Source organism: Nothobranchius furzeri, chromosome 2 (genome assembly GCF_043380555.1).
Source record: "Nothobranchius furzeri strain GRZ-AD chromosome 2, NfurGRZ-RIMD1, whole genome shotgun sequence".
NCBI classification, from domain to species: domain Eukaryota; kingdom Metazoa; phylum Chordata; class Actinopteri; order Cyprinodontiformes; family Nothobranchiidae; genus Nothobranchius; species Nothobranchius furzeri.
This window is the reverse complement of record NC_091742.1, coordinates 29038350-29051964: the sequence shown is the minus strand read 5'-3', so window position 1 is coordinate 29051964 and position 13615 is coordinate 29038350. Positions and strand designations below refer to the sequence as shown.

The 13615-nt window shown below is 42.0% G+C and overlaps 1 protein-coding gene across 1 annotated transcript; it reads right to left on the bottom strand.

Annotated features, from left to right (window-relative positions):
* Positions 1 to 4966: 4966 nt before the first annotated feature.
* Positions 4967 to 6620, bottom strand: LOC129165399 (trace amine-associated receptor 1-like). The gene has a single exon (XM_054748534.2). It carries the CDS (start codon positions 6421 to 6423, stop codon positions 5452 to 5454), a length of 972 nt encoding a protein of 323 aa, XP_054604509.1. The 5' UTR covers positions 6424 to 6620; the 3' UTR covers positions 4967 to 5451.
* Between the last annotated feature and the right edge of the window lie 6995 nt (positions 6621 to 13615).

The window sequence follows — 13615 nt, the reverse complement described above, 5'->3', positions numbered from 1 at the left end:
CGCCTTCAGATTGTGGTCTCTGCAGCGAGGTCATCAAAATGGAGGCACTCAATGTGCTCTGTGCTTTCCCATGACCTCCCACCCACCTGTGGATTCAGTTTGCCGAGCGCCACACGGGCTGCTCCCGCTGAGGAAACCAGGATCCCAGTCCCCCCATTGAATTTTCAAATAAATATTATACGAACTTAAAGAAAAGCCTGGATAGCCATTGTGCTCCACTATTTATTTATTTGGCGTTTCGTGGTTGCCTGAAGAAGGGCAGAGGCCTGAAACGTGGGGGGCGCAAATAATTGGGTGGAGCTCGTTGGCTGCACAAGCAGTCCTTTAACTCCTTTGGCATATCTACCACTTTAAGATATTGAACAACACATAAATTGGATGTGCATGCCAAAATGCATTGTCCAAAACTTTGTTGTAAAGAACAGAAAAAAAAACTCACCAATTCATGGGCCAATGTTGGACTGATTCCAAGCTCCCTCTCCAGGGCCATCAGGGCCTGAACATCTGCCAAGGGGAAGATGCCGTGGTGCCTGGTCTCCACACTTCCCCCTGTGGTCAGGCCCTGAAGAGCAGCTACAGCCACAAAAAGGTCCTTCACCATTTTGGTGAGGCCGCGGTGCTGCTGCAGGATTATTTCCTGTTTCACCAGGACTTCATGCAGGCGAGCTGAAAAGCCTTTCAGACACAAAGAAACAACATAGTTTAAGCATTTTTTGCTTTTACATGTTTGTGTGTGTGTGTGTGTGTGTGTGTGTATTTAGCTTTATAAACCATCTTATAATAGTATGAATGCGTGGATCATGTGTGTTCGTGTTACGGCTGCCAGCCTGGCCAGTGAGCCAAGATCACCCAGCTCTGGTGATCAAGCCTGACACCGCCCCTCCTCCTCCTCTCTTCCAGGCTGCTGAGGAGCACAGCTGAGCTGAATCCTGTTGATCACCCACACCTGGTATAAAAAGGCTGTGCCTTCAGCAGTCTGAGAGCCACAGCCCAGTCTGATAACTTCGATTCCAAGTTGAAACGGGAAATAGTTTCCTCATCAGAATTTTCATCATTTTCAGTAATGCCCTGCTCAGCCATAACATCATAGGTAGACGGCCTAAAGTCCTCTTCAACCATATCAACATCAGACATTGTGACTACAGCTTGCCAGACTATCTTGAACTTGCTCAGGGTAAAGCATTTCAGGCTCAAGAGAGTCAAGCGTGGTATTGACTCTTTACTGTAGACCGCTCTCTTGCTCACATTATTCCAATGGCTATATGCCATTGTGTTGGAAAAACGACAAAAAGGAAAATTATTGGCCTTTATGGATCTACACAGAGTTGGAGACAAACATTCATGCTATCACCAATTGATCACTTAGAATAGTCTACATAACATCCACATGTAGGCCTAAATGCAACCATACCTTTCCTTGTTTAATCATTTAAAGGAGCCATATGTAAGATTGTGGCCAAAGCTGGTACTGAAATGATGTGTAATGGAGCCATAAGAAAGTGTCATAATTGGCCAAAATAGGTCAAATAAATTATTCACCCACATTCTGAATATTTTAGAACCTCCCCCCTCTCCATGATTGGGAGATTTCATAAAATATCAACACAAAACTATTGTTGCCAGCGATATTTAGAAATGGAACATCATTTGGTAATGTTCAGGACCAACTTAGAATATGGCTACTTTACCTACAATTACATTAAAGAGTTCATTTGAGATCTAATGACGTTTTCTACTGTCATTATTAAACAGAGAGTAACCTATATCCTATATTAGTTCCTCTACTCTGTACATGCATCACCACCTGTATTAGGATACAATATCTTGACAGCTTTTATTTTTTTATTACTGCTAATACTAAACATAGTATATATCTGATATACTTCTGCTTCTAGAGATGGATGGAGTAGATACCTCTGATCAGTTGCTACAAACAAACACTGTACACAGAAAAACAGAGCTAGCCAGGGGAGAAAAAGGTGCAAACTGTGCAAAAAGACACTCACTGGATGTGTAAGGAGTGTAAAATTGGGCTTTGTTTACAGCTAGATAGGAACTGTTTTACAGAGCACATAGCGGGTAGTTCTAATGAAGAGCTTTTGTAAATAGTTTTATACACGTGTATCTAGTATTAGAGGCAGGCATATTGCTCTACTTATTTCTTTGAAACCAAGTCTGAGTCACACTGCCAAGCAAAAACAAAAAAAAATATTAAAACAATAAAAAAAACTAAAACTTGACAGGATTTTTCTGCCATCTCAGAATGTTTGATCAATACATTTACATGTTATACTCAAATCAGTTTTTTGTTTTATTTTTTTTATATGACACTGTTAGAACTTTTTAAAGATACTAATGTACTATTCTTTACAGATATTAAAAGTTAAACTTCTCCTGAAAAAAAGAACATTTTAGTTCAAAGAGGACATTGTCAAACATATTTATTGAAAGAAAAAGACAAATCACCAGGCGGACCCTTATAATTGCAGGTTTTAAAGGGTTAATAAGGATTTCAACATTGAATCAACATTAATTGAGGGTGCAAAACTGATGTCAGTCAACGTCAGATGTCAACATTGATTCAACGGCATAACTTTAGGCATCTCTCCGCTAGCGTGCTTCGGCTCGACTCCGATTGACTGAGCCTCGGTTTACTCTCCACTGGTAGAAGTAGCAAAACTGAAGAAGCCAAGTCGCTTAAAAGCTTCGAATCAGCAAAAGGTATAAGTGGAGAGATGCCTTTTGACAAGGGATTGATCAAACATCAACGTCTGTAAGACTTGGCGGCAGGAAAAAGACGGTAAAATAAAAAGAAATGTCATTTTTAAGCAACTGCAATGCCCGGCCCACACTCCATTCCAGAAGGTGGGGTAACTGCAAAAGTTGTTTGCCAACCTCCGAAAAACTCCAAGAAAATCTGTTTCCTGTCTGCCCCCATACAAACTCTATAGCTAGAAAGTAGAGCCACCACGTATATTCAGAAAAGGGCCGCAAATTGACCCACCCAGTAGAGCGGGACTGTTTTCTTCATCCCGCTCTTGCCCGCTCCCTCTGAATTTCTGACCATTACCGCCCGCAACCGCAACGTGTGTGTTACACTCCCGCCCGCGCCCGCAGTTTGCATGTCTACTCCCGCCCGCAACCGCAAAACTCGGAGAAATTATTACCTCACAATAAAAGAGATGCAGTGAGTTTGTGTCCTCTCTGTTCCTGGAGAAAACATGTAATTTTATAGGCTATACCAGGGGTCGGCTGATGCGGCTCTCTGTGCTTGTAAAATGATGAATGGATATTTAAATAGACAAATCTGTACCGTCATCTAAACAGTGGTACAGCCACTATCTACTAGCAGAAACCAAGCCATTAGTTCTGGAACCCGGAACGTATAAAAGCAGAATAGACTTTAAACGACTGCCCTACCCCTGCCACATTTGGTGCTGAGTGTGGTGCCTCGGTCTGCCTGCGTGTTCGCAGCTTCCGTCACGTGTCAGGGGGCTTAAGATTTTTGGCATCGATCTGATTGATCCCAGTGGCTGCCTGGTGGGATCTGTGTCCCTGGGCTCTGTTGGGTCCCCGGCGGGGTTGGTTGCCCCTGGGTCCCGGGTTGCTGGGTTCCGGGCTCGGCCAGCTTAGGAGTGGGAGGGAGGCTGCGGGCAGTCCTGTCCGCTTGCCGCTGTTTTCTCCCAGGACTTTGCTGGCTGCTGGTTGTGGACCCCCCAGGGCAATCCACTGTTTTGGGTTGACAACTTTTTTTCTGACGACTTTTGGTTTGACAACTTGTCTTATTCGCTGGACGTCACTCTTACAGGGGAGCCGGGCTCCCTTCAGCTCCCCTGTAAATTCAACCCTGCATATCAGTGGTAATTCTTTATCAAACTTGTGTATGTACAAGTGAAACTTAAAAAATTAGGATATTTCAACAGTCTATTTTTTTCAGTAATTCAAAGGTGAAACAAATATATGAGATAGACTCGTTCCATGCAAAACCATATTTTTCAGCCTTTTTTTTTGTTATAATGCAATTTGGCTTACAGTTTATGAAAACACCACCTTCAAAATCTCAAGACACTTACAGAATTGTGAAAAAGTTCAATATTCCTGACTCAAAGTGTCACACTCTAATAAGCTAATGAATCCAGAACACCTACAAAAGGTTCCTAAGCCTGTAGATCAGGGCTACAAAATTCCCCACATTGAGGTCCAGTATCCAGCACATTTTAGTTTCAACCCTGCTTCAACACACCTGATTTCAGTCAGCAGGTGATCAACAAGCTTCTGCAGAGGGTGAAGAGTTGCTTCCAAGGTTATTCAACCACTGAATCAAGTGTGTTGGACCAGAGAACTTACTAAAACTGGCTGGATATCTGCTCTTGAGGCCCGGAATTGAATAGCCCTGCTTTAGATGGTCTCTCAGTCTGAGCTGGATTACTGACATAAATGAATTATTTCACCATAATGTAATTTGTGGAGTTTCACCTGTAGAATAGATTGTATGTGAAATATTAGGTTGTGGGCTGCGCAGTGGTTAGAGCTGTTGCCTTGCATCAAGAAGGTCCTGGGTTCACTTCCCAGCCTGGGGTCTTTCTGCATGGAGTTTGCATGTTCTCCCTGTGCATGCATGAGTTCTCTCCGGGTACTCCGGCATCCTCCCACAGTCCATGAAACATGACTGTTAGGTTAATTGGTGTGTGTGTGTGTGTGTGTGTGTGTGTGTGTGTGTGTGTGTGTGTGTGTGTGTGTGTGTGTGTGTGTGTGTGTGTGTGTGTGTGTGTGTGTGTGTGTGTGTGTGTGTGTGTGTTGCCCTGCGATGGACTGGCTTTCTGTCCTGGGTGTACCCTGCCTGATTACCCATTGACCGCTGGAGATAGGTTCCAGCCGCCCCCCCCCCACCCCCCCCCCCCCCCCCGCATGGACAAGCGGGTTCAGAAAATTTTTTATTTGAAATTTATTTGTTTGCACAATGAAATATACATCAAAAAAATGAGAACAAATATATATTAAAAACAATACAGTGCAGGAGGGGGCAAAAAAGCCTAATTCGGCTTATATAAAGCCTCTACCTATAGTTCATAATCTAATAAAATTTGCAAGTACTAAGTTGTTTAAAACATAACAAAAATATAAAAATGGATGGATGGATATTAGGGTGGCATCTGATGTCCATTTGATATTATTGCATGTTGTATTTTACTGTACTGTGTTTTATAGGTGTTTGGTGTAGTATGGTGTCATGCACAGTGACTGCACAAACATGCACATATTTAAACCTTCTACCTGAAACAAAGGATCTGAATAAATCCTTTAAAAAAACAAGTTTTTAATTTAAAAGTTTAAGGAACAAAGTTACTGTAATGCAGCAAGTCATTATGAACTAAGAGCCTATATTTTACTGAATATTCTTCATATACACCTTTCTGAAAATAATTCAAGACATATTTATTCACCACACATTTATGACAGTTTAGCATTTTTTAAATTGCTATTGACTATTTTTCCAGAGATGATCAGCTTGAACGCTGATCGAAACCAGCTATAAAAACACCCATAAACAAATGGATTAAGCATAGAATTACACCGTCCAAGCCAAACTACAGTTTCAATCAGTATCAATGGAACTGCATTTGTCACTTGTTTGACAGTTATGGAGAGAAAGAACGGGGTCCAACAGAAAAGGAAAACTCCCATGACAATGGCCAGAGTTTTAGTGGCCTTTCTTTCCATTTTACTGGCTATTGCTCCAGACTTTTTGCTCTGACAAGTTAGGTTCTGGATGCTATTTGCTTGTTTCTGTGCAACAAAGAAAATCCTAAGGTAGATAATAAACATTATAATCACTGGTAAGTAAAATGAAACAGCTGTACCAATTACATTTGACAGTGGAATGCGAAATAAGAAGCACCTTGCATCACAGACAGTATTTTTAAGTCCTCCAAATATAATTCCAAATCCAGAGAGGACTGAAACAGTCCAGGAAAACAGGATCATTAATGAAACTACAGTAACGGTTACTTTTGTTTTATAAGTTAGAGGGTGACATATTGCAAAATATCTGTCAACAGAAATGCAGCACATGTTAAGAATTGATGACGACATAAGAGAAATATCAAGGCTCCTTCGCGCTTTACAGAAGAAATCCCCTGACTGAGAGCCCAGCTGTACGTTCAGTGTCATATTAAACAATGAAATCAAAGCACCAACAAGCAGATCAGCCACAGCCAGAGAGAGGATGAGATAGTTTGTAGGTGTGTGAAGCTGTTTGAAGTAAATGACAGAGGTCGTCACCAGAAGGTTGCCACTCACTGTAAGAATAGATACCATACTTCCAATGAACAAATATAAAAATGAACGTAGTGCTGAAGGGTTTAGTACTATTAGACAAGAAGTACTCTCCGTACTCTTGTTGATGAGAAATGCTGGGTCCATCCCTCTTGAATCCAGAGTGAGTTGCTTCAATAAAAATCTTTAGTGAGTCGTAGACAAAATGAAATAGCTCAGACTAATTTAAAAAAAGGCAATTTTCAGAAGTGCATAATAATAACATTTTGCTGCTTAAAAGCTATCTTTGACTACTACTACTCTAACTCTAAATACCAGGTCCAGCTTGTTTTTAAAATGACACATTATGTTTAACTCCTCCTGCAAAAAGTAGCTGTCCAATGATTTCTGCAGATTTTGTAACAAGACATTTCCAGGAGTAGAAAGGAACCGCATTATACTGGGGTTGCAGCATGGACGTAATTTTGGGGGAGGACGGGGGGACATGCCCCCCTCCCCCCCCACGTTTTCCAAAGTCAAGTTTTGACCCCTGCACTTTTTACCATCCAAAAACAATATTACGCTATATTAAATTGACACTAGTTGAGCTCTAGGACCAAGCAGAAAACAACCGTTTGTGTTGAAACCTGTTTCCCATTAGAACATACTGTAAAGATCCCCCCCCCCCGTGTCCCCCCCCCCCCCCCCCAGTTCTAAAGTGAAAATTGCGTCCATGGGTTGCAGGGATTAACCAGTTTTACTATTAATCCCAGTTAACCTCCTGCAAAATGTCTCCAACACTGCCTATAAAAAACAAAAAGACAATAGCGTAACCTGCATGGATAAAAACAAAACTGAAGGCACACAGCAGAAGCACGACCAGTGAGTACGTTTACATGCAGCCAATATCCGGGTTATGATCGGGTTAAGGTCGGGATTCGGGTTTCTGAGTTGATCAGAATAACCCGTTTACAAGCATAAATAAAAAGAGTTACCTCTAACTTGCATAACCCGATGTAAATGCGGACGTTGGGGTAGCGTCAGGACGTATGGACTACGTCCAGACGCAATATGCGTCATTTCCGGTTCTTCTTGTTCTGGTATCCATGAAAACGACAACATGTTTCCCAGTTTGGAAGAGATAGTGACCGCGTTTGTTTGCGCTCTAGTTTCCTCGTCACTCAAAGTGTGGTGCTGTGTCGCGACTCGCCATTTTGCCCCCAACTTGTTGTTTACTTCCGGTGTTCTGGCGCGTACAAGACGTCTCGCTACTCAAAAGACCAAGATTCTTTGCAAACAGAGCATGCGAAGAAGACACGCTTTGATGGGGATATCCCGGTATGCGTTTACACGACCAAACATTCGGGTTAGAAAAGGGTTACCCCAGGTGTAGTAACCGGGTTTTTAAAAACCCGGTTATGAGCACATCCGGGTTTTTGGCGGTGTTTACATGGACCTGCGGAACCGGGTTATTGTGAATATTCTGGTTTTAAAAGGGTTACTGGCTGCATGTAAGCGCACTGAGTGACAACAACCATTTCCACCTAGGTAGCAGTTGAAGTTTCCTGTGTGGGAATATGTCTAATGTTTCTAAAATATTCCCAAAGTTGAAAGGTTGAAGTCTCCTGTGCAGCGGTGGCTGGTGCCATTTATTATTTTATGTTTTTGGTGAGGCGCAATTTAACAAGTGATGTCCTGAAAAGAGGATGCTAGCCGAGATTTGCATGACCATTTATGAGAAGGTGCACATGAATAATGAGGTTTTTAATATACAAGTACTATTAACATGTTTCTTATCTATTAGCTTCCTTACAAAATTATGGTTTATGGGCAAATAAATAAAATTATGGTTTATTTGACAAAAATAATAAAAAATCTTTAAAAAATTTGTAATTTCAAGTCACTTTCCTGGTTTTTCAAACAAACAGCAAAATTCAAGCAGGCAGAAAAAATGTATATAAAAACACTCAAAAAAACGTTAAAATAAAATGTGTCAAAGTAGTAAATATTTAATTTTATTATTATATTTCTAGTCAAAAACAAAAGGTTTTCAGGAGAAACACGGATTAGAAAAGTCTTCACATTATGATTCCATTAAAAATAGTCTCATCACTCAAAATTCTAATAACTAAGTCTGAAATTAGCTTTTTGGACGACTAGGCTGAATTCAGATGCACTATCTACATATAACCACCAGGGAACACCAAATCACCATTTTTATGCGTCACACCAACAGACCGGTAACAGCATAATTGTTGCAAATATGCTTAATAATCACCAATATATGCAAATTCAGCATGAAAAATAAACTAAGCTAATTTCAGGAAGTCAAAAATAATTATTCAGTCCAACCTTTGCTGATTTAAGGTTGTAATAATCCGTTATTATAGTAAAAAAAAATCCACTTTTGACATGCAGGAGAGTGTTCAAAAGTCTCTGATGCCACATTGCATCATTTTCCAGTTTTTCTTATAAAAACTCCACGAAGTGTACTCAGCTGCTCTACAAAAGCACAGGACGGTGAACTGTGGAGAATTTTTGGTTCTGTCGTGACCTGAGATACCATACCATTCCATACCATACCATACCATATCATACCATACCATATCATACCATACCATACCATACCATACCATACCATATCATACCATATCATTCCATACCATATCATATCATACCATTCCATACCATACCATACCATACCATACCATGTTTATGTATAGAGCACATTTAAAAACAGCATGACAGCTGACCAAAGTGTTGTACAGCAGAGAACAGAGGAGCTCCGTAAAAACAGAACTAAAATCAAACAACCTAAAAATAAGATTAAAAATAGATCAATAAAAGCGCCATTGTTACTAAAAATAAGAGAAAATAAAAGTGGGGAAAGCAAGAATAAAACGCCAAAGGCAATCAGTCATAAGATATTGTAAAAGTAGGTTAATAACCAAAGGTAAGGTGATAAAAATAGGTCTTCAGCGCCGACTTAAAACGGCCTAGTGACGGGGCCTGTCGTACTTGGAGGGGAGGGCAGATGAAATTCTACCCTATTGGGTCCAGTGCTCATGCACCAGTTGGCTTGGTCTATGGTAGAGATTACTGCATCCAAAAGTAACAGAAAATATGTCACAGTATGATTCGGTGGTGTTAAAAGTGTAAATAACATTTTTAAACCACACTTAAATGCAGATATAATGTTCATAGTTTAAAGAGTAGCCAATAAATATGGAAGCAGTGTTCTCTCACTCAGACACGGGTCACCGGGGTCCCTCTCTGGAGCCAGGCATAGCCCGAAAAGGAAACGTGGGTACCCTTCCCATGGGCTCACCGGTTGTGGGAGGGGTCAAAGGGGTCGAGTGCTGTGTCTGACGGGTGGTAGCCGAGAGCGGGGACCTTGGTGGTGTGATCCTTGGCAACACAAACTAGCTCTTGGCATGTGGAATGTCCCTTCTCTGGTGGCTTGTCAAAAGATGCTCTGGGTTAAAGCGGTTTTGCTCCGGATGGCCGGTCCGAAGCTTTCTCAAGAACTGACTCACGGTGATGTGAGCTCTGTTTTAGCAATTGTCATATTTTGATTTACTAACAAATCAGAATTTGACATGTAAAAAGGGCTTTATCAACAAACCTCAGAAAACACATCTTGCGTCAGGTACAGGAGTCCTGATTTGTGGAATAGAAAGCAATGTGTCATGATATTAGTTTAACCTTGTCATCGTCACTGTGTCTGAGTGTGTGAGCTGTCCGTGGATAGTGATTCACTTGTTAAATCTAACTTTACTGATCATAACTTAATAACATTCATTTCAACCTCAGTAATTTAAGCACAGATTAATCAAAACATTGTGATTATTCTTCAACCATTATTGTTCATTCAACCATATGATTATTTACTCATCTTGTTTATTATATGATTTAATTATGAATGTTCATCCATCTTGTCCTGTGAAGCAAAGCAGTCTTAGATACAAGGGAGCTTGCGAGGGACTTTGGGCAAGCACAGTATCTTTCTTGCATATTAAAGCCCCAGCTAAGGCTTATGTCTCTGTAGCATCATGAAGGGACTGTTGTCTCGCCTCTCCTCATGAAGAATCAACAACCTTGAGATATCGCTCAAGGCCTTTTGATGCCTCTGCATCTAAACTGTTTAACTAGCCATTTGCCTCCCCCTACAGCTCAAGAGAAGAAAGAAGACCAAAAACTCTTTTTCTATTGAATAATAATCAAAATACCTGTGTTAGTCCAAATAATGATGTAAAGCTCAATGTTAAATCAATCTGTGAAATGAGAATATTAATTAATTGATATTATAATCCTATGATAGTATTTTAATAAGTAATATAACTTTTAAACTACACACAAGACTGATCCCACGTAATGTTAAATCACATGACGCATTCCTTTGTCACTCCAATCAGAGCTTTCCATTCTGATGCGTGGCGTAATCTGAGCGGTGTTCATATTTGTGTCCAATGCTGATTCGACCATAAATCAAAACATCTGTATTATAAAACTAACTCCCACATCACCCTTAACTCAGTTCAAACGTTCTAGAGTTTCGAGCCGGCCACTCGTAACTTTTTAACCACAAAGAACAGTAAATGGCCTGTAGTTGATATAGCGCCTTCTAGAGTCCTGGAACCCCCCAAGGCGCTTTACAACACAATCAGTCATTCACCCATTCACACACACACATTCACACACTGGTGGGGATGAGCTACGATGTAGCCACAGCTGCCCTGGGGCGCACTGACAGAGGCGAGGCTGCCGAGCACTGGCGCCACCGGTCCCTCCGACCACCACCATCAGGCAACGTGGGTTAAGTGTCTTACCCAAGGACACAGCGACAGACTGAGCGGGGCTCGAACCTGCAACCTTCCGATTACGGGGCGAGCACTTAACTCCTGTGCCACCGTCGCCCCGATATAATGTTCAGAACCTAACGGCAAGCTGAAAACTAAACCAGTTGCAAGCTACACCTGACGCAACGCTCCTTCAGAGTAAAAGCTGAGCTCACTGACCCTTCAGGGTCCTGCTAACGCTGTCAACCAACTGCCGCTTACCTGGAGGCAATCCCCATGACTAGTCTGTCGTACCGTACGCTGTTTCACCGGCTTCAGTACCAAAGGGGGGTTCGAGAACCTGGCATTCTGGATCTGCAATGGAGGTCTCTGCAAGGGTATGTAGCTCGGCAAGATAGCATCTGAATGTGGTTTTTGAAACCCCAACTGTAGTTTAGAGCAAAACATTTGCTCCCACACAGAACTAATGCTTCTCCGGAAACGAGAGTTCTGATAACAACATTCCACATTACACCATCCATCTTGCCTCATTCACACCTAGATCCATTCATCACATAGTGTTTAAAGTTATTTAGCCTTGTTTTAAATTGTTTAGAAATAAATCTTCTTAAACTTTAAAACTTGTCTCTCTCTTTTGACTCTGGGTTACTACGAAGTTTTACGTAATCCCTGCAATAAAAAGTTCTGATCTTCTGGTTGAAGGTAGTATTCAAAGATCCATCAAACAGATTTCATATTTTCTATGGAATCTCACCTTTGATGGTTTCCTACGTAAGATGCAACTATAATCCTCTACGTCTCCATGTGACCCGATACTGAAGAGGTGACCTGTAGGTGGAAAAACAGACCATTTCCGGAGGCTACAAATAACAATAACTATTTAACTTAATATTTATATAAATAACGAACATAACTAACTACTTAATTTGTAATCCAATGAATATTTCAATTGGAACATTTACAACTTAATTAAAACGGTTCACAATAATTTAACTCTGTATTGTCCTGTAAACATCACACTTGTTGCACCCCTTAAGCCTGAGTCATGCTTCTGCGTCAGCTCCATAACCCCCAAATTCCACTACCTCCGCTCCGCTCCGGTCCGCCCCCGCCTTCCGCAGCCGCTCGCTTCCGAACTCAATTTTTACTAGTACACGCTCTACAACGGCTCCGCTCCGGTGCGGAGACCTGAGGGGGGCAAACAAGCATGCGCGGGATTTTCGAGATCTTGCGATACAGTCCGAGCAATAAACGCGGAAGTTAGATCCAAACACCCGTTGTGTGGGAGAAGCATCGGCATGAGCTGTTTAATCTGCCCATCATTTGTGTTGAGAGATCAGCAGTGTTTGGATCAACAAAGTGTGACTATTTTGATAGTAGAAACTGTATTTATGGCTTACTTTTGTGCATTTAAAGTTCAACCGCCATTGATAGTTGTTAAAAGTTGTTAAACCTGTGCATATGAAACAAAAAACGCCTTTTGTTTACCGATTTATTGTGAAAAACGGAAATTGTGCTTGCTCCTTTTCCTGTTGGGCCGTTGTGATTTCTGTCCATTTACTGCGGAGGTGCTCCGGCGTCCGGCAAAAATAGGATCGATTCTATTTTTGCCGGACGCCGGAACAGAGGGCGGCGCACGGCGCTGCACTGCCGGAGCACGGCCGCAGTAGTGGAATTGCTCTGATTGACTAGAACGGGACCGATTTTGCTCCGGCGTTCGTGTCGGAGCGGAGCGGAGGTAGTGGAATTTGGGGGTAAGGGAGAGACACGCATGGATTGACGGAAGCCTTTTGCTCTCATACTTCCCCGTTTGCTGAAGGGGTGTTCCAAAGCAATTCTCCACCAGGAAAACAGAAGGCGTAGCGTAGGTAGCAGTACAGTGACTTACTATTTCCTTGGAAATCACTTCCGCGGTCTGAAAAATGGCAAGCAACATGAGAAAGAAGTTTGATCGAGTTAGATTTCACACCTCTTCTGCAAAATGTTCCTCGAATTGGTCCATATCTGTTTACTTCTTCACCATACAACTGCGGCACTGTTGACAAATTTAAAGTAAATAGTGTCATGACAGAAGTGATCTCAGTTTCTGGACCGACCAATCACAAGCATGCATTCTCCGTCTCGTTCGACGGATGTTAAGAAAAGTGGGCTAGACACTGTACGTACTTGCGTGCCTGCCGGGGGGCCTATGCAAGGACGGGTAATGGCGTTGCGTGTCTCCACACTCACGCAGATGCAGAAGTATGACTCAGGCTTTACCCTGGTTAACGGGCTGCAGCGTTCTTTGTGCTGAGCTGGGCCTGGGCCACGAGGTGGATGTGCCAGCCTGCACGTTTGTCAGTGACGAATTTCGTGGCGTTTTTTATGCCACTGATGGTGGTGTAACATCATGTGGGAAGCTTGGATCATGTTCCTCAGTAGGCACATCTTCTTTGCATGCCTGCAGTGATTCTGGAACAAAATAAGCGCACACACCACCCAAAGAGTGGAAAATAAGAGCATGTTAGCCTTGCTGCTAATTAGCTCATGCCCTCATGTAAATCGCGTCAGCCTTGTTTCTT

Excerpts from the sequence above, each read along its gene's own strand:
- LOC129165399 (XM_054748534.2), bottom strand. The coding sequence starts at position 6,423 with ATGGACCCAGCATTTCTCATCAACAAGAGTACGGAGAGTACTTCTTGT.